This window comes from Muntiacus reevesi, chromosome 3 (genome assembly GCF_963930625.1).
Source record: "Muntiacus reevesi chromosome 3, mMunRee1.1, whole genome shotgun sequence".
Classification (NCBI taxonomy): Eukaryota; Metazoa; Chordata; class Mammalia; order Artiodactyla; family Cervidae; genus Muntiacus; species Muntiacus reevesi.
This window is the reverse complement of record NC_089251.1, coordinates 138,300,542-138,322,559: the sequence shown is the minus strand read 5'-3', so window position 1 is coordinate 138,322,559 and position 22,018 is coordinate 138,300,542. Positions and strand designations below refer to the sequence as shown.

Here is a 22,018-nt window from a genome sequence, read left to right as displayed (position 1 = left end):
ACCATCTATCTAAATTCCGTATATATGTGTTAGTATACTGTAATGTTCTTTATCTTTCTGACTTACTTCACTCTGTATAATGGGCTCCAGTTTCATCCATCTTATTAGAACTGATTCAAATGAATTTTTAACGGCTGAGTAATATTCCATGGTGTATATGTACCACAGCTTCCTTATCCATTCATCTGCTGATGGGCATCTAGGTTGCTTCCATGTCCTGGCTATTATAAACAGTGCTGCGATGAACATTGGGGTGCACGTGTCTCTTTCAGATCTGGATTCCTCAGTGTGTATGCCCAGAAGTGGTATTGCTGGGTCATATGGCAGTTCTATTTCCAGTTTTTTAAGAAATCTCCACACTGTTTTCCATAGTGGCTGTACTAGTTTGCATTCCCACCAACAGTGTAAGAGGGTTCCCTTTTCTCCACACCCTCTCCAGCATTTATTGCTTGTAGACTTTTGGATAGCAGCCATCCTGACTGGCGTGTAATGGTACCTCATTGTGGTTTTGATTTGCATTTCTCTGATGATGAGTGATGTTGAGCATCTTTTCATGTGTTTGTTAGCCATCTGTATGTCTTCTTTGGAGAAATGTCTGTTTAGTTCTTTGGCCCATTTTTTGATTGGGTCGTTTATTTTTCTGGAATTGAGCTTCAGGAGTTGCTTGTATATTTTTGAGATTAATCCTTTGTCTGTTTCCTCATTTGTTATTATTTTCTCCCAATCTGAGGGCTGTCTTTTCACCTTACTTATAGTTTCCTTTGTTGTGCAAAAGCTTTTAATTTTCATTAGGTCCCATTTGTTTATTTTTGCTTTTATTTCCAATATTCTGGGAGGTGGGTCATAGAAGATCTTGCTGTGATTTATGTCGGAGAGTGTTTTGCCTATGTTCTCCTCTAGGAGTTTTATAGTTTCTGGTCTTACATTTGGATCTTTAATCCATTTTGAGTTTATTTTTGTGTATGGTGTTAGGAAGTGTTCTAGTTTCATTCTTTTACAAGTGGTTAACCAGTTTTCCCAGCACCACTTGTTAAAGAGATTGTCTTTTTTCCATTGTATATCCTTGCCTCCTTTGTCAAAGATAAGCTGTCCATAGGTTCGTGGATTTATCTCTGGGCTTTCTATTCTGTTCCATTGATCTATATTTCTGTCTTTGTGCCAGTACCATACTGTCTTGATGACTGTGGCTTTGTAGTAGAGTCTGAAGTCAGGCAGGTTGATTCCTCCAGTTCCATTCTTCTTTCTCAAGATTACTTTGGCTATTCGAGGTTTTTTGTATTTCCATACAAATTGTGAAATTATTTGTTCTAGTTCTGTGAAAAATACCGTTGGTAGCTTGATAGGGATTGCATTGAATCTATAGATTGCTTTGGGTAGAATAGCCATTTTGACAATATTGATTCTTCCAATCCATGAACACGGTATGTTTCTCCAACTGTTTGTGTCCTCTTTGATTTCTTTCATCAGTGTTTTATAGTTTTCTATGTATAGGTCTTTTGTTTCTTTAGGTAGATATACTCCTAAGTATTTTATTCTTTTTGTTGCAATGGTGAATGGTATTGTTTCCTTAATTTCTCTTTCTGTTTTTTCATTGTTAGTGTATAGGAATGCAAGGGATTTCTGTGTGTTAATTTTATATCCTGCAACTTTACTATATTCATTAATTAGCTCTAGTAATTTTCTGGTAGAGTCTTTAGGGTTTTCTATGTAGAGGATCATGTCATCTGCAAACAGCGAGAGTTTCACTTCTTCTTTTCCTATCTGGATTCCTTTTATGTCTTTTTCTGCTCTGATTGCTGTGGCCAAAACTTCCAACACTATGTTGAATAGTAGTGGTGAGAGTGGGCATCCTTGTCTTGTTCCTGATTTCAGAGGAAATGCTTTCAATTTTTCACCATTGAGGGTGATGCTTGCTGTGGGTTTGTCATATATAGCTTTTATTATGTTGAGGTATGTTCCTTCTATTCCTGCTTTCTGGAGAGTTTTAATCATAAATGAGTGTTGAATTTTGTCAAAGGCTTTCTCTGCATCTATTGAGATAATCATATGTTTTTTATCTTTCAATTTGTTAATGTGGTGTATTACGTTGATCGATTTGCGGATATTAAAGAATCCTTGCATTCCTGGGATAAAGCCCACTTGGTCATGGTGTATGATTTTTTTAATATGTTGTTGGATTCTGTTTGCTAGAATTTTGTTAAGGATTTTTGCATCTATGTTCATCAGTGATATTGGCCTGTAGTTTTCTTTTTTTGTGGCATCTTTGTCTGGTTTTGGAATTAGGGTGATGGTGGCCTCATAGAATGAGTTTGGAAGTTTACCTTCTTCTGCAATTTTCTGGAAGAGTTTGAGTAAGATAGGTGTTAGCTCTTCTCTAAATTCCAGTAGGCTTTCTTGACTGGTTACTTAGCCTTTCCAACACATCACTGGCCACATATATTGCAAATGATATCTTTTATTCTGTGACTTATAATTTTACTTCCCTAAGTTTGTCTTTTGATTAACAGAGCTCGTCATTTTAATATAGTCCAATGTATCACCTTTTTCCTATTTTTTAGTTCTTCTGTGTCCTTTTATGAAATCTTGGCTAACCCAAGGTTACAAATGTGACCTCTTATAGGCCAGGTGCTTCATTGTCTTTACATTTACATTTAGGTTAACAAGTCACCTGGAATTAATTTTGGTATGGTGTAAAGTAAGGGTCAAAGTTTTTTTTTTCTGTAGAGATATCTAATAGGCAACAGACCCAGCACCATTTATAGAAAAGACTAGACTTTCTCATCATATTGCAGTGCCATTTTTGTTAAACATCAAGTATCTGCAGATTTGTTTTGTATTCCTGATTCTATTTCATGTATCTATTTGTCTGTCCTTGAACCAATGTTATACTGATCTTACAACAAGCTTAATCATAAGCCTGACATCTGGTAATATGTCTTTTTATAGTTGTGAAATTTCCATCTTTAACTATAGTAATGCTATTTGCCTTGAAGTCTGTTTTGTCTAACATTATAGTTACATCAGCATTCTTATTGATGGAACTTATTGTTTGCTCTTATTGTCATCTTTAACATTTCTGTATACTTATATTTAACATGTCTCTTAATAGCAAAATATAGCTGAACCTTTAAATGATTCCGTCTAGTAAGGAGCCATTTTTCAGACCTGCATCACAATGACTGTTTCAGATCTGATTCTTGCTGTAAAAATGCTTAAGCTTTAGGATTAGGAAGTCAGCCTCCTAAAGAAGAGTTTAATCTTGTCTCAAATTTGTTCCAGCTAGAAAATCACTTTTGACAAATTACTGAATGAAAGCTTTGTTGATGGTTTTCTGAGGTTCATTTCTCTACATCGACTGAATAACTCCACCTATTACCATTCTATCGGGTTGGCCAAAAAGGAAGAGTTTACAGACAAGCCCAAACAAGCTTTTTGACCAATTCAATATTATGCTGTCAACCAATTGTATATATGTTAACTCTTATATCCATTGGACCGTAGCCCACCAGGCTCCTCTGTCCATGGAATCGTCCAGGCAAAATACTGGAGTGGGTTGCCGTTTCCTACTCCAGGGGATCTTCCCAACCCAGGGATTGAACCTGTGTGTCTTATGTCTCCTGCATTGGCAGGCGGATTCTTTACCACTAGCGCCACCTGGGAAACCCATTGGGAGCTTAATTAATTCATTCATTAGTGTTAGTCAATATTTCCAGCAGCTTTAATTACTCTTGACATGGGTGGAGTGGGAAGGGGACTCAGATATTTTTCATTTCTCTAGAGGCTTCTCATTTCTCCATGCTTCAAAGTATTAAATAGGATGTAAAATGCGCTTTGGTTTTCTTTCTGTTGATTGAAGTCTTCAGATGCTGATGGTCTTGGAAGCTTTAGTGCCATGTTACCTACAAAAGCTGAAGAGGCAGACATCACAGGTGGAGACGGTACCTGCTGCCCGGGAGGAGATCGCTGCTATGGCTGCTCTTGCCACCTCCCTGCAGGCTCTTCTGTACAGCGTGGAGGTCCTCACCAGGTAATCCCGTCGGCAGAGATGTCCACAGCCATAAACAACCTGTATCCACCACAAAGAGGAAGAAAAAAAAAGTGATGGCTAAAATCTCTGAAACCCAGTTTATACCCAAACTTGGGAGTTTCCCAGGTGGCTCAGTAGTAAAGAATCTGCCTGCCAAACAGGAGACTCGGGTTTGATCCCTAGGTTGGGGGAGATCCCCTGGAGGAGGAAATGGCAACCCACTCCGGTATTCTTGCCTGGGAAATTCCTTGGAAAGAGGAGCCTGGTGGGCTACAGTCCACAGGGTCGCAAAGAGTCAGACACAACTTAGCGACTGAGCGTGTACCCAAACTCAGCCCTTTATGGCTAAAACTGCAAACATTCCCTGAGTTGTTTGGATAAATAGTGCTAAGTACTCTGAATAATAAATAATAATGATAATAATAATTAGTAGTAGTATTGTTATTGCTAAACACATATTTGCACATAGCTTGCTGAGCTTCTCTGGCAGTTTTAACCCAGTACTAAACAAATCTTTCATAAAAGGGCTAATTTAGTGAATGTGAAAATGTGATCCACATTTTTATTAGCTCTTAGTTTATGAGACATGAAATGTCAGCAATTTCAACTGAGCATTTATATTATTTTCCTATTTGTAAAGAGTTGGGGTTTTTGTCCTATAATGTCAGAAGCTACATAACAGACATAAACTACAAAATTTTATTCTAATGCTTCAACTGGTAGATTCCCCATTGGACAAGACTCATTATTGCTGAGAGGGGACTGAGGTATTTGGGAATGGAAAGGTCAATTGACACCAGGGTTCACCCTAAGCAGAGTTCCAAGAATTTACTCCTGTCATAACATTCTTGGGTGCAGAAACAGAAGAACTGGGTGACCCTGGGCCCACGGAAGGGCTGGGCTGATGAGGCCTGGGTGGAGTTTGGGGTAGTAGGGGAGGAGAGATGTCTGTGTACAAAAGATAAGGTGAGTGGGAATGGTAGATGCAGAAAACTACATGGTGACTGGCTTCCCGTTTCCATTTTCATCTACAATTAGCTGGGAGGAGGTGGGGAAGCCTTCTTTCTGCATTGGTGTCTTTGTTCCTTCATCCCATTTGACCATATCATTAGCCTAAAATTCTGTAATTTACTCCCATCAAAGGTACCAACTTCTTCAGCCCTATCTTGCTCAATCAGTGGAGGGACTCACTGAAATCTTTCAGTCCAGCAAGCAGCAGCAAGTGAGAGGGGGCTTGAGGTTATCATTCATTAAGTTCAATCCATATTTAGTTCCCAATCTTGCACTGCATTGCCAGCCTAGAGAAGAACACAGCCCAGAGTCTTGGGTAAACTATCTGTTGAAATGCCCACATGCATCTAAACTGAGGAAATGGGACGCTATGAAACAGGGACCCATGACAAATTGCCTCATCCCATGAGAAACGGTCCTCAGTGCTTTGATGATGGTTTTCTGAAAGTCCAAGGAGAAAGAACATCCCAAGGAGAAATACACGACTTACACTCTTCCTTCTGTACCCACCTGGGTATGTCACGAGTGCCTTCCTGAGACTAGAGGAAAGAGAAGTCAATTTCCCCAAGTGCCACTTGATTCTTGCTCTTTATAATGCCCAATGATGCTTTCTATTCCTTTTTATAAGGATAAGTCGATTAACTTATCCAAAATTGACTTAACCAAAACTCCATAAAGAATTATCGATGGAGTTCTGATATTTAAAATCGCATGGTCTTAAATATTCCAGTGTACTTAATATTCTTGTGATGGAGTGGACGACTAGCCTCACTGGTTGGTTATAATTATTCACAACTAAACTGCCTTCATTGTTTTTACAGAAAGCAAATATTTAATAAGAAGAATATCATTTTACATTCACAGACTTAATTTATGTAGCTCATGAAAAAACAACAGTTCTATAGATAGTAACACATAAACAAGTATATTACAAGTGTATCAGTGTTAGTTTTCCATTGTTGCATAACATGTTGCCACGACCTCAGAGGCTTAAGACAAATAATATCACATGGCATGGCTCTGTAGGTCAGAAACCTGGGCAAGCTCAGCTGCTTATTCTGCTTAGGGTCTCCCAAGGCCAAAATCAAGATGTAAGTTAGTTGGCCTCTTATCGGAAGGTTCTGGGGGAAAATGCATTTCTAAGCTCTTGAAGGTTTTTGGCAGAATCTAGCACCAGGAAGCTATGGGTTGGAGGTCCCTTTTTCTTTCTGACCTCAGCCAGGGGCCACTCTCTGCTTAGAAGACACCGATTTCCCTTCTCACCCAGAACCTCCAATCCTCCAGCCGACAATGGTGTCCTTGAGTCCTTCTTAGGCTTCAAATCTCTCTGCCCCTAGCAAGAGAAAACTTTCTGCCTTTTAAGTACTGGCATGTGACTCAGTGCAACAAATCTGCCTGCCGTGCTGGAGACACAGGAAACACAGGTTCAGTTCCCAGGTTAGGAAGATCCCTTGGAGGAGGACATGGCAACCCACGCCAGTATTTTTGCCTGGAGGATCCCATGGACAGAGGAGCCTGGCGGGCTACAGTCCATGGGGTTGTAAAGAGTTGGCCATGACTAAGCATGCACGGTAAGATTAGGCCTACGCAGATCATCCCCCTCTTGCCATGTAATGTACCATAATCATGAGAGTAACACCAGGGCAGGAGGGAGGTCTTGGGGCCAGCTTTAAATTCTGCCCACTATAGCAAAGGCACAGAGAGAGACAGTCTGGTGTTATCATTAAAGGTTCAGTTGCCAACTACAGCCAGCATGTAGAAATTGAGCATAATAAAAGAAAGCCTTAAAGAGTTTATATAAGCAGTTGCTTTAAAAAACCTTATCTTCCCTTCCATGTCACAAATGACACAGAGGCAGCTAACCTAATACTCAAAGAGAAGATATTAAATGAGATGATTCTTATCTATTTCTTAGCTTCAAAATTACTGACTTAAATAGATATTCATTTACTCACGTCCCTGGGTAGTCTTAGGTGTAATTTTCACTAGAAAGGTTCTTTGCTTCTCTGATAGTTTTGCAGAAAAATCGAGTGGTCGATTATGGAGTAGTTGGCCTAAATGATATGTGCATCCCTTTTTTTTTACCTACTGTCTAGAATGGCTAGCTTCCTGGTACCTGTAGATTTGAAAAACGAATTCTTAACTTTCACTTCATCAAAACAGACTTATAAGTCTGATTTCATAAATGTCTGGTTTGGAGTCCTAGTTCATTACTCAGGACCAAGAAACAAAAGACCTTAAATCTCATTGATAGACCTTTGGGAATTGGTATTCCCTTTTAAGTGCCTCCCAGAACAAAGACAGCACCAGAGTATGACAGAAAAGCCCAAAGTCTTTATAAGACTCTAAAACTGACTTAAAATCTGTATGAGCTGCAATAACTTGAGGATTTCATAAGTGTCTCCACTTGTGTTGTTTTGTTACTGTCATTGTTGCAGGCCCATGACGGCCCCCCAGATGAGCAGGTGTGACCAAGGTCATAAAGGGGCCACCACAGCCAACCACACCATGTCCTCTGGGGTGAATACCAGGTAACTCCCTGGCCTTATGCTTCTGTGGTCTCTCAATTTCATACAACCTGAATCTCAGCCATTGGGAATGAAAAGAATCCTGACACTAGTCAATACTGAGGGTGAAATTCTCCAAAGAAAAGAAAAGAAGGTGAGAGTTTAGAGTTACATGAAAATTCTGAGGCCATTTTTTAAAAGTGTCACCTTCATAAATGAAGAGAAATAAGACATCTTTAAAAAATGGTGTTCCTTTGTTTGTGTGAACATGCAAGATGTTCTCTGCCTCCTGGGTGGTCTTTGAACTATTCCACTGTTGTTTCATTTGCCTTTTTGTTGGACACAGATGAAACAATAATAATCAAGAGGTGGTTTCTCATTCCATGGCAGTTGTGCAGAGTCAGCTTTCTTTCATGTGGACAGATTTTCTGCAGACATTTCATCCAAACTTTGACTTAGGTCCCTACATGATGTTTTCACAGTTGTTGACTTAATCATCTTCCTTGTTTTAGTGTAACTCAAGATACTGGCTGGACTAGTTAATACTTTACCTGCTTCATTCTGTGTAGGTTGACCTCTAAATACCCTGAGACAGAAAGAAATGTTCAATTAGCTTCTTCCTCCAAGGAAGAATTTAAGACAGGGCAAACGTAAAATCAGTTTGAGAGAAAGTTCTCTTTTCCCAGTGTGGACTAGTTAGTCCTTATGATCATTTCCCAATGATCATAAGGAAAAGCGAAATAATTTTCTAGTCTCTCTGAAGCACATTTTAAAGTGTGTATCATTATTTATGTAAATTCCCTGCTCATCATATGCTTATGTTAAAAATGAAATAGATTTCAAACTAGTGTTGACTTGGGCCTCAGTGTCTCACATTAACTAAAAATGATTCTTTGGGTTTTGAGTAATGAGTTTAAGTGATGCTTAGGGGTTTCTCTCCCTGGAGAAGGGCATGGCAACACACTCCAGTATCCTTGCCTGGAGAATCCCCATGGACAGAAGAACCTGGCAGGCTACAGTCCACGGGGTTGCCAAGAGTCAGACACGACTGAGCGACTAACCACAGGGGTTTCTCTAAGCGTACTGAGCTGTGTTCAACTAGGCTAGATGAAAGTTACACAGAGAAAGAAGCCTTCTAAAGTCCTATTGCCAATCACTCATCAAAGGAGAAGTCTCTAGAACCGAAAGGAAGTCAGCCATAATTTCCCCTCTGGTCCCCTAAGATATAGCACATGATGTTAAAATTGTAAGTAGATTCACCTTACCTTTAAAGTTTTCAAAAATGTCCCTCATGAGACCACATTCTGTGAGTTTGGGTGTGTTTTTACAATATTTGTCTTTCTACAAATTATCTGGCAATGGAACAGCTTTCCTGGCAGCTATTATTGCAGTATCTGTGATAGCTGAATGACAGATCAAGACTTTATGCTTTAGAATTAGTACATGTGTTATGGTGAGCTTACCAAAATGTGTAGCTTCAAAGGCTCCTCATGAGGAAAAGTCTTGAAGAGGACCCACCACAGGGCCCCTGTTCTTGCTCTGATAGTGACTCAGACTGTTTTTCTGACTCTCAGGTACCAGGAACAAGGCGCCAAACTGCACTTCATCAGGTACAGAAAGACAACCTAACTTTTTTAAAAAAAAAAGATAAACACCTTTAATATTTTGGAAAGCATCTTAGCAGTTGTTTATTTTTGCACAAACATACACAATCACATAATTATATGTAAATAGATTGTCTTCTACGGTCCTCTTTGTGAAACCTGCCTTTTTTAATGCAGCACTATGTCACACCCATCTTTCAAAGCCAGTAAATGTAGAGCCTTACCTTCATGTCTTCATTGGATATGTCTGATTATAACTATATACTCTAATTTGTTAATCAAGCCTCTATTTGTGGGCTATTTAAGCTGTTTCCAATAGTTTGGATTTATAAGCAACCATGTAATGGCTAGATCTCATTGGACAATTACTTATTATTTGACTGTCTTCCCCAAATGGCCTCTGGCTTCTCCAGGACATTGCCTTTGTTCACACTTCTTTCTTTTGAGAGGGAAGTTCTTTCTCATTTGCTTAATAGTTATTATGTCTTTTTAAAATCTTTTCCTACATGATAAAAGTAAAATTCACAACCCATTTAGCATATCCTTTATCCTAGATTGCCCGCTTAAATCAAGGAAAGCCTTACAACACAAGAGGGTAGTGAGTTTTAAACTTTTTTAACCATAAGCCACATTAAGTAATACATTTCTTAAAATCATGAATTAAAATATACTTTGGGGGGTAGAATCTCCTATATATTTTATTCTTTTTTAAATTTAATTTTTAATTTTATTTTTTACTCTTTTTAAAATTTATTTTAATTGGAGGCTATTAATTATTGTGTTGGTTTCTGCTATATATCAATATGAATCAGCCATAGGTATACATATGTCCCCTCCGTCTTGAACCTACCTCCCACCTCACTCCATCCCAGCCCTCTAAGAAGACAACTCTAATTTTGTACTATTTAATAATTCTATCATCTTGTGATGATTTGCCTTGTGAGCTGGGTTATGGTTCCATCAGGTTTCATTTCATTCATGCGTGGCATCCTAATTCCGCATAAATCCTCAGGAAGTGACTAATGTAAAGTCACTACAGTTTGGGGTAATAGTCTCTGCTAGGATGATGGACTTTCTTTATTTTTCCAATGAGTTTCTCCTTGGCCCTGCCCTAATAGGCCTTGGCTTATTGGCCCTGCTTCATTAACTTGGATATAATATAAGGCTGGGATCTAATGCCTGATGATCTGAGGTGAAGCTGATGTAATAATAATAGAAATAAAGTGCATAATAGATGCAGTGTGCCTGAATCATACCCAAACCATTCCCTTCCCACCCTGTCTGTGGAAAAATTGCCTTCCATGAAACCGGATCCTGGTGCCAAAAAGTTTGGGGACCACATCATGTTTTTCTTCAACATGATACCCTTCTTTCACAGCTGCCCACCACACATACCTTCCCAGACCCCCAGTTAATAATTTTTGTTGCCATAATTTTTAATAATAATTTTATAATTTCCCCAGAGAAAACCTGCACTTACTGGAGGAAGGGCAGGGCCTTCCCAGGGAGGAGCTGGATGAACGGATCGCTCGGGAGGAGTTCAGGCGGCCTCGGGAGTCTCTGCTGAACATCTGCACAGAGTTCTACAAGCACTGCGGGCCCAGGCTGAAGATCTTGCAAAACCTGGCCGGCGAGCCACGGGTCACGGCCTTGGAGCTGCTGGATGTGAAGTCTCACATGAGGTACCATCCTCCTTTTTTCACCCCTGAGTGTGCACACAGCCAGGGCAGGTGGGGGGTGGGGGCGGTGTGCAGGGTGTTTGTAACTGGTTGAAATTGATTGGTCTCCTGTGGTTTGGATACATGACAGATGGAGCCCTCTGGGAAAATGGATGTCAAATCCATGGAAAAGGATCTTGGCGTGGACAGGGGGAGATATTCTTCAAGTCAGAAAAGCCCAGTGGATATTTGCTCCTCAATAAGAGAATGAAAGGGATCTTGTGTCACCTGAGTTCTTATAGAAGTAATGTTCCTCCAAGTACTCTTGACTGCCCAATTCTAATTTTTCTTAAGAATCCAGTGTCTCCTGTCTCTTAAACTGCATGAAAAGTGCATAGCTGCTTTCTGCTCCAGAACTTGCTCTGCTCCCGCAATATCTGAGGACTCAGTGATGGGCCTACAGGGAAGGAGCAGTTTTAACTTAGAAGCACACTTTGGTTCAGTCTGAGATTCCTTTTATACACATTGTGCATGATAGCCTTCCAGTATTTCAAAATGTCCTGGTAAAAATTCTGCACTAATTGAGGCCAGTCATCATTTAAAAATTTGTACTCATGGTATATCAGAGAGAGACCCCAGAATTACATCTCTGTGCACTCATATTTCCTTCTTCCTAGGGAAATGTCATTTTACTTGTTACTCAGACTATAAAGCCTATGTCTGTATTTTCAGGTTCTTCAAAGGAACATGATTCCAGGGGATCTTCTATTTTGATTTATAACAGTTTGTAAAGGATTATAAAAATTCCTGGAAAGGAAAATTCCATGGGTAACTGAATATTCCCTTGAAGAGTTTAGTAGATCTATAAAGCTAAAGGTAGGCTTAGGTTCTAGCCTTTCAGAAATAACATTGCAATTTGGCAAAACACACCAATTTCCTGATTATCGCCTCATTTTTCTCTCTAAAATTATCCCTTGAAAAATTTAGAAAGTACTAAGTGAGGGAAAATGAGAAATATATGAAGAACACAGGCTCTTTCTCCTCCAGACTGATTTCACACTCTCTGAGTTGTTGGCGCACACCCAGCACTCCATAACATCACATGTGTTCACACTCCCCACTGCGCTGTGATGGGAAGAGCTTATTTTACACTAAGAATTTCAGCTCCAACACTGGAAAAGGGGAAGAAAGTTTGGAGTGTTAAGCTCCTGTTGCCATAGTAACTCAGTGCTTCAGTCAGGCCATCTCCCCTCCTTTCCTACTGATCATGGCTTGTTGTTCAGTCACTAAGTCATTTCCAACTCTTGGTGACCCCATAGACGGCAGCACCCAGTCTTCCCTGCCCTTCACTATCTCCCAGAGTTTGCTCAAACTCATGTCCATTCAATCAGTGATGCCATCTCTCATCCTCTATCATCCCTTTCTCCTTCTGGCTTCAATCTTTCCTAGCATCAGGGTCTTTTCCAATAAGTCGGCTCTTCTCATTAGGTGGCCAAAGTTTTGAGGTTTCAGCAACAGTCCTTCCAGTGAATAACCAGGGTTGAGTTCTTTTAGGATTGACTGGTTTGATCTCCTTGCTGTCCAAGGGACTCTCAAGAGTCTTTTCCAGCACCACAATTCGAAATCATAAATTCTTTGGCACTCAGCCTTCGTTATGGTCCACCTCTCACATTCATACATGACTGCTGGAAAACCATAGCTTTGACTACATGGACCTTTGTCAGCAAAGTGATATCTCTGCTTTTTAATATGCTGTCTAGTTTTGTCATAGCTTTTCTTCCAAGGAGTACGCGTCTTTTACTATTGTGGCTACAGTCACCATCCACAGTGATTTTGGAGCCCAAGAAAATAAAATCTGTCCATGTTTCTACTTTTTACCCATCTATTTGCCTTGAAGTGATCATGGCTAGCTGACCTAAGTTATTCCATGTCACATTTCCAGAGTCAGAGATACGCTACTATCAACAGACATTTTGTGGGAAAAGATTCCTAAAAGATAGGAGAGTGAATGAAGAAAGAGAGGAGAAAGACAAAGCTAGAGAGTGAGATCATAACAATGAATGAGTAACTGTTCTGTAACCTGACGGTCTGTATCTGGATTCCTTAAGGCTTTTGGAGGGAGGGGAGATCATGGGTCAGAGAGGCCTGGAGCTCCCTCTAGAGGTTAAAGATTAAATGAGCTCCAGAAAGGCAAACAGCTTCATGCCTGGCACAGACCTAGGGATCAATAGATACCAATGCTGATGAGAAAGATCCAAACACTATCCTAGACACTAGGGATGTTAAATAAAGCCCTTGTCTTAACAGGATCACAGTCCAATACTGAGACACACATAAGAATGCAGACTGCTGTGTTGCAAGTACTATCACATGTGAGTGTTTAGTTTATTATTTTACCAAGTACTTGAGGCAACTTAGAAAATCATGTGATGCAAAAGGACACAGTTTACAAATTAGAGAGTCAGAACGATGTGAAAACTTAGCAGTGAAATAATTTTTTTTAACATGGCAAATCTACGATTTTATCATATTAGATGCTACTCATGAGCTATAAATTTGACTTTGTGCTATCAATAGGGAGACATGACCAATCGTAAAATCATAGTGTCAATAAGATAAAAACAACTAGTTTCTTGGTAAAACACTACCTTTTTAAATATGAAGAACAAGAAGTATTTCTTGTTGATGTCTGGTAAAAGGAAAGAGTAGTGTGACAGACACCATCCTCAACAACATCCCACAGTAGATAAAGAACCATCTTCCTGGGACTGGATGCCTGTCAGTGCTGAGAGTTGCATAATGTCATCATGCAATTCAGCAAGAGTCAACTGTATGGAGCCAGCATAAGGTCATTCTAGGGCACCATTATTTCATGACCTGAATCTAGAGAAATGTAAGCAAAACTTTTACTAGAAGGGAATATTTAGACTAAATGCCCTCTAATCATGCAATTTCTCATAACAAATTTTCAATAAAAATGGACCTTCCTTGTTCTCTGTCCAGAGTTTTCTAAGTAGTGACAGTTCCATATGCTTTGACCTTATACCAAGCAAAGGATATAATGAAGGCCTTCTTTTATAAATAAAGTATACATTTGGATGTATGTGTAAGTCAGAGCTCACTATATAAGTTCTAGAACTGGGGACGTATAGGTAGGACATAAATTTAAAAGAATGGATAGTATCAACCAAGGAGAGAGGGTTGATTTAAAGAAAAAAAGAAATGGGATGATATGAAAGAGGATATATTTGCAAGAAGTACTTGATTTGAATCAGAGTCAAGAGGAGTGTTGAGATGATCTGTACCCCTGCATTTGCAGAATACATGATTGGTTGCAAGGCTCTCAAGAAAAACATTCTTGATTGAATAGTTTCTACCACAAGGGAATTTATTGCCTCATTTTCTCAGACCAAAGCTGCTTAAGCAGTGGAACAGAGAACAGTAAGCTCTGCAAACGCATTTTTCCCTTCTCTCTCTCTCTCTCTCTTTCTCTCTCTACTTCCTCCCCTCCCCTTCCCCCTCTCTCCAACTTTCCCTTTCTCCCCCTCCTTCTCTATCTTAGGTTCTTAAGATTATTCATGCAATAGTACAGCAAACCCTGTATTAAAGGAAATTTTTGTTTTATGCTGAAACATATTCATGTTGTAACAGCCCAGGGATGAGCATTTTGGGGGCTCCAAAATCACTGCAGATGGTGAATGCAGCCATGAAATTAAAAAACGCTTGCTCGTTGGAAGAAAAGGTATTACCAACCTAGACAGCATATTAAAAAGCAGAGGCATTACTTAGCCAACAAAGATCCGTCTCCTCAAAGCTATGGTTTTTCCAGTAGTCATGTATGGATGTGAGAGTTGGACCATAAAGGAAGCTGAATGCCAAAGAATTGATGCTTTTGAACTATGGTGTTGGAGAAGACTCTTGAGAATCCCTTGAACTGCACGGAGATCCAACCAGTCCATCCTAAAGGAAATTAGTCCTGAATATTCATTGGAAGGGCTAATGCTAAAGCTGAAAGTCCAATACTTTGGCCACCTGATGTGAAGAACTGACTCCTTAGAAAAGACTCTGATGCTGGGAAAAATTGAAGGCAGGAGAAGGGGATGACAGAGGATGAGATGGTTGGATGGCATCACCGACTCTATGGACATGAGTTTGAGTAAACTCCGGGAGTTGGTGATGGACAGGGAAGCCTGGTGTGCTGCAGTCTATGGGGTCACAAACAGTTGGACATGACTGAGGAACTAAACTGAACAGGGATGAGAGAAATTCAATAAATAATCCATTAAATGACTCAAATTCAACTCTAAGCATTGTGTTCAAGTTTGGAATAGACCAGTGTTTTCTTTTGCATTTCTTAAGGTTGCCTCTAAAATAATGCTTCCCAGGTGGGTCAGATGGTAAAGAATCCACCTGCCAATGCAGGAGGCCTGGGTTCAATCCCTGGGTCAGGACAACCCCCTGGAGAAGGGATTGGGAACTCTCTCCAGTATGCTTACCTGGGAAATCCCCATGGACATAGGATCCTGGCGGGCTACAGCTCATGGGGTCAAAGAGTTGGACATGACTGAGCAAACAAAACACAAAATAATAAGGGAAAGGAAATGCATGTATACTGATATACCCTTACCTGTCTTGTCAGGCAACCTGAAAAGTAAAGAATTATTTTCTGCGTGACACATCTGTGAGAAAGAGATAAACAAAAGAATGTGAAGGCTGTTTAAGATAATTTCTTTTAAAACACTCTCACTCACACACAATGTGTACATTCAGTCCAGAGAGAGGATGAGTGGGAATGATAGTGTTGCCATGGATGTTTGGTTATACTGTATTCATGCTTCCAGATGAGGCCTCATAGGAAAAATTTGAGAGAATTTGGGAACCTAATATGAGGAGAGCTTTCCACAGTATGGACCTCCAAAGATGGAATGAGCTGCCTTGTGGAACAGTGATAAATCTTCCATCCCTGGCACTAGTCAAATGGATACAGTTGTGGAGCACTCCATGTTTTAAAGGCAAGGGCTTAGCTTTGATTCCTATACCAGAGTGCCTATCAGAATCACCTGGGGCATTCTTAAACTATAGATCTTTTAAGCACTTATCCTGTCTCTCTTGGAGTATGTAAAATACTTAAAATATGTAAAATAGATGACCAGTGCAAGTTCGATGCATAAAGCAGGGCACCCAAAGCTGGTGCTCTGGGATAACCCAGAGGGATAGGATGGGGACGGAGGTGGGAGGGGGGTTGAGGATGAGGGGGACACATGTATACCCATGGCTGATTCATATTGATGTGTGGCAAAAAAAATCACAGTATTGTTAAAGTAATTATCCTCCAATTAAATAAATTTTTACAAAGGAAGCTTCTTATTAACATGTTATAGTTAATATACGAATAAAAGAATGATACAGTACTACCATTGTACTACTTCTGATGAGTTAATGAATCTGTGTAGTGATCGCTGATGCCCGCTGACATCATCGAGTAACAACTAGGAATCCCGTGCCTCCGAATGAAAGTACACATTGCCTGTGAAGGACACGTACCAGGAAGTCAAGATCTAATCTGATCTAGCTCCTGGATATAGCTAACAATTGAATTAAATACGGGAGAAATAGGATCAATTAAATGATACCATGGAGACTCAGTCAGGAAAATCTAGTATGTGGGAAATGCTACAGGACAAAAAGCTAATTTCTCCCACAAATAAATTACTGAATGTCCAAAAAAGAGTAGAAGAGGGGGAACTGACAAATAGGGAAGGCTTCAGAGACATATATGGGTCTAATTTTGTCCAGATTTTTTAAAATGTTTACATAATATAAGAAAATGTGCTAGAATGTTCGTAGTTCAGGGAGTCAGTGTGTTGGAAGGAGGGTGATTAGCATGATGCCGTGTGAGGAAAATTCCCATGGTTGGTGGCATTCTAAGCTTATTCTTTAAACACAAAACAAAATGTTTTAGGTTGGCAGAAATCGCACACTCCCTTCTGAAGCTGGCCCCATACGACACCCAGACCATGGAGAGCCGTGGGCTCCGACGCTACATCATGGAGATGCTCCCCATCACCGACTGGAGCGCTGAGGCAGTGCGGCCGGCCCTTATCCTCATTTTAAAGAGATTGGATAGGATGTTCAACAAAATTCATAAGATGCCCACTTTGAGGTGAGGAGGCCTCCTAATCCACTGCAGGTATTGCAAGCCTCAGATTCCAAGTCTGTCAGTTTTTAAGGTGGTGGACCAATCCAGAGTTGAAGGAATGGCTCAAAAGTGTTCTGTTGGTTGTATGTGCAGAGCTAATAAGGATATGAATGCATAAGTAGCCGGGTCTGTATTTTTGAGGGAATAACATATTCTTCAAAAGTACATATATATCTTAAAAATCTGTTTATTTCTTAGGTATCATGTTCCTTATCTGACACACCTAAAAAATTCAATGTGTATCCTTCAGTTCCTTTTCAAATAAGGCAGGATATGCCTTACAAATTAAACAACTAAGGACAGGAGAAAAATTAACTTGATGTTCAAAAAATACATGTTTAACATAATATTTTAGGTATCACTTTAGAGAAATGACAAGCTTTACAATAATCAGTAAAGCACCACCTAAAGAGATCTCAGGGTTGATAACAAGTTCCTAATTCAGGTGGTACTAAATCAATGTTGTTATCACTTGATCTCCATTCTGGGGCCTGAAGTATTGTTTGGTAGCCTCTCTATGAGCAGCTGTCTCTGAACCCATCTACCTGGAGATCTGAACCCAGTCTGGAAATCTATAGCTGCAGTGGGCAAACAATTAAGAAATGCTAATAAACCCAGTATATTAGAAATTTGAAGTTTCGGTGAGACTATTTTCTGTCCTGTTAAAATAAGCCCAAATTAATGCAGCTCTTGCCCAAGAATTTGTAGCACTTATCACTCAATGTGCCAGAACTTTTCCAGGTTTTAGCCTGTGTTTTTCTTCATTTATGCGGTCATCTGAAACTGTTGAATTTATTAAAAAGAAATTGAGACATTTTATTCTAATAAATGTTTAACAGTTTGATACTATATTCTTTTCTACCATGATGATGGTTGCCTATACTTGATTTCGAGGTTATTTTAGTAGCATAGAAATGCCTATCCTTAAAACACTCCTATTTTCTTTAATAGTCCCAGTAGAACACTTGTCCTTACTGGCAAATGACCAAAGTTTTGTACATCTTACAAAGATGTGTAAAATAACTTTTTTTTCCCATTTATTTTTATTAGTTGGAAAGATGTGTAAAAATTTTTCATCTAAAGATGTGAACACCTCCATAAGCTACCTCATTTGTTATATAATTAAACCTGTTATGAAGAATAGCAGCTTCCTAAAAGTAGACTTTTGGATTAATGTGTAGACTTAGTTAATAATAATAGGCAATTTTCTTGGGGTACAGTGTGTGAATTTGGGGTTGCCTTAGATTAAATTTCTTCAGGTGATCTCAGTTCAACAAGAGAAATGTTGACTGAACCTGACCTGTGGGTTACTTGTGCGACAGGGATGTCAACATATCCTCATGTATGAACATTCCTGTTTTATTATTATAGTGATTTCAATCTGGTAGGCAATGTAAGCTTAGAAAGTATTTCCAGGATAATATTTGGAAATAGCATTGATCTCAGTAAAGCCCAACCTCTTTATTTAGGGGACCATAGAAATGACTGTTTGGTCCTGAGACAATCACAGACCAGATTGTCTTTTATTACAGAAAATCTCATGCTCATCCAATTGAGCTATGTATACTGCCATATTTACTACCACAGAAGGTAGTCTCAAAGCATCATTTTTTTAGAAGATCAAGAAAGAACACTTTCTAAATAGACTGTTTTCCTCTAATGTCTTCTTTTTGGCAGGAGTGAAGTCACATAAGTCTAATTAGTTATAGTCTGGTATAAAAGCTTATGAAATCAACTGTAATCTGATTTTTTAAAAAAGCATTATAGAAACACAGCCTATAGTAGATTACTTCTGTTGTGAGGAATGACTCCTACAGTAGGTTTCCTATAATGGTAGCATCATACCCTTTCTCAAAGCTAAAACCAGGAAACTTGAAAGGCCACTCATCCGTCATCTCTGTTTTTTCTTCAATAGATTTTGTCTCGTTAGTCGGTGGGGCAGGAGTGCCTCTGCTGCGTTTTCCCTCTGTGCTCTGTGCTTTTGGAATTTGGGTAAACGTCATCCCTTGTGAAGCGCTTTGTTGTCTCCGACACCCATCCTGTCTTAGGCGGCATCAGAATCACTGTCTCATTCGCTTGTTTCAGGCAGTCCCCAGAAGGGAGCCACACTGCTAATGGCTCCTATATTGTGTTCCAGGCGACAGGTTGAGTGGGAGCCTGCCAGCAATTTGATTGAAGGGGTTTGTTTGACACTTCAGAGGCAGCCAATCATATCCTTCCTGCCTCACCTTAGGTCACTGATCAATGTCTGTGTCAATCTGGTGAGTAGCCAAGTGGCAATGTTATGAAACTTTACAAAATTTAACTCTGCTATTGACTTCTCTGAGCTGAAGACTTACAGGTCAACCTACCTACCTACATACCTACCCATGAACACAGATGCTCAGGTGACTCTGAAAATAGTGAGGTACATTTCAAGGTGGCGCGTGGGGAGATCCCTACACAGGTGGGGTTTTCGTGTGCTGCTTCCCACGTGCTACTTTGACAATTGACCTCCTCAAGTTGCGCTGAGAGTTGAGGGCTGCCAGTTGGAGACTGGGGTGGTGGGAGAGTGTACAATTGGCTAGAAGTTGAGGTAGTTTGGGGTGGGGGAGTTTAAAGGGCAAAGAGGATTTTTTTTTTTAAGTGCAAAATGACACTCTGAGTTGGCCAGTCTAGGATTTATGTGAAGAGAAAAAACAAAACTTCTTTTATCATTTATGTAATATCTAGAGTCTGATCTTGACAAGGTTTTGTACAATGTGGAAACCATGGTAGAGCATTTCATGAATAGAATCTGCTGCTTAGCTAGTTAAGCAATAAATCTGTAGCTGGAATGCCTAGCGCAAATAGAGCTCTTGTCATCATCATTGTTGTCAGTATTTACTTCATCAAAGAATGTTGACTGCATTCCTTTGAGTTCACAAGTAAGTATGTCCAGTCTCCTGATTAGACTAATTTTTGATTCATCTCTCATTATTTACATAGTTAGTTATAAACAGCATTCTACAAAACCTTGGCTACATCCGGTGTGATCATTTGATCTGACTCCAGATATTACATGCCTTCCAAAGAAGGCAGCACGAACAGATTGAAAGTAACATGCCCAACCTTCAACCTATTACTATCATTGACTGAGACGCCCTTCCTATGGTTGCATGAAGTTGCAATAGCCAAGGCTGGTCATGTGCTCTGTTTGTATTTCAGGTGATGGGAGTGGTAGGACCCTCCAGTGTTGCTGATGGATTGCCCCTTCTTCATCTCAGCCCTTATCTCTCACCACCTCTGCCCTTCAGCACAGCTGTTGTCCGGCTTGTAGCATTGCAGATACAGGTGTGACTGCCTTACCTGTTTGTCACGCTCATTACATTGCTGGTGGAGGCACCAGATCATGGTGTTCTCCTTTATCTTTCTGCAAAGGCTGGGCAAAACCTGTGAAACAGAAGTGTAAACATCTCCAAACTTTTGCAGGTTTGGAGCTTCAGCCCTGAGCTTGATCCTAAAGTTGTGCTTCTGTAATTCTTCTTGAGATTTCAAAAATAGCAGAGTCATTGCCGTCCTGCCACAACCTCAGGAACCACTTCTATCATTTAAAACCTGTGCCAAAACTTTAGGAAAATAATGGTCCACAGATAATCAGCTCACAATTGTTAATTAAAAGAGTAATATTCAAAGTCTGGTTTTAAATTATTTGCAGAAAGAACTGCAATAAAAAATTTTTTCAAATGTTATTACAAGACTTTGAATATCTTACTTTTCTTTAATGATTGTGGGTTAAATATTATGGGCGTTTTTTTATCATTTTTCTCCCAGGTCTTTTAGTTCCTAAAATTAAAATAATCATTCCTAAACCAAAAAAAAAGTGTAGAATCTCAATTTCTCTGCTTATTTGTTTGTAACCTATTTTAAAGAATGGTAAACCACCAGAAAACTCTGTGACCAATGGAAAGTATACAATTGTGGCAAGTGGATAACTGACCCATTCCTTATCTGACAAACCAAATTTGATGGTCATCATCCAGCTAATAGGTAGATTATGGAAAAGAGATTAAGCAAGTGCTGTGTTTACTATGCAGAAAGGATACAGAGACATTCCTAAAGTGATACATTTTAACAACCTGTATACAGAGATCATTGTTTCTTTCTATATTGTCTATTGCTTTCTGGCTGGAAGAAGTTCTCATACAGGGGTCAGATGTCTTTTAAGTAACTCCCAAATGGAGTAGGCAGCAAGTTCTCCTTTTCTTCTTTTTCTTTGGTCACTAAAATATTTATTGGTGGATAGACGTATGGAGAAACTGAAGGGGGTAATGCGGGGTTTTTTGTACCAAATGATAGGTATTAAAATTTTTCTTTTGATACTCAAAATATTACTGTTTTTTAGGTATATAGCTCTCAATTATATCGAGCAAATGGTAAAGTATCAGTTTGGGGTGACTCTTGTCTGCCGCACAGATGACAACTGAACTCCTAGTTTGCAGGTGCAGTCGGCAGGGAGTCCCCGTCTCCACCATGCTGTGTAAGAACAAACAGACTGAATGGTGAGGGGGTCAATTAACCTTTTTTTTCTATTATTGCTGCACAGGCTTTAAAAGAAGATTTCCCCTTAAGCCATGTGATCTCCCCATTCACCAATCAAGAGCGAAGGGAGGGGATGCTTTTAAATCTGCTCATCCCATTTGTGCTCACAGTAGGATCTGGAAGCAAAGGTCTGATTAATTTAACTAAAAGAAATTTATTATTGTTACTGTGTTTTCTTAAGTATCAGGCTGTTATATCTTCCTTCCCCCATGGAGACCATCATTAAACTCAATCTGAATAATTTAAACAGGGTTATCTTAGGATATACGGGTTTTCTTTCCATTCAGTTTAGCTGCCCTTGGTCAAGACTTTCTGTGCTCCACTTCTTAGAAGACACATGCTATTTAACATCATTTCAGGATAGCAAAAATCAAGAGAGCATTGTTTCAATTATGAAAATGGGACTACCTGAAGTACAGTATGATATGAATTGACAGATAAATGGACTTGAT

The 22,018-nt window shown here is 39.5% G+C and overlaps 1 protein-coding gene across 3 annotated transcripts in view; it reads left to right on the top strand.

Annotated features, from left to right (window-relative positions):
• Positions 1 to 22,018, top strand: part of UNC80 (unc-80 homolog, NALCN channel complex subunit) — a 221,106-nt gene that overhangs the window by 175,352 nt on the left and 23,736 nt on the right. For all 3 annotated transcript variants that reach the window (XM_065927674.1, XM_065927672.1, XM_065927673.1), the window contains 8 exons: positions 3,857 to 4,027; positions 7,477 to 7,569; positions 9,120 to 9,155; positions 10,613 to 10,831; positions 16,770 to 16,970; positions 19,144 to 19,267; positions 20,193 to 20,318; positions 21,571 to 21,694. In XM_065927674.1, coding sequence (XP_065783746.1) covers positions 3,857 to 4,027; positions 7,477 to 7,569; positions 9,120 to 9,155; positions 10,613 to 10,831; positions 16,770 to 16,970; positions 19,144 to 19,267; positions 20,193 to 20,318; positions 21,571 to 21,694 — 1,094 coding nt within the window. The remainder of the gene's footprint in view (positions 1 to 3,856; positions 4,028 to 7,476; positions 7,570 to 9,119; positions 9,156 to 10,612; positions 10,832 to 16,769; positions 16,971 to 19,143; positions 19,268 to 20,192; positions 20,319 to 21,570; positions 21,695 to 22,018) is intronic.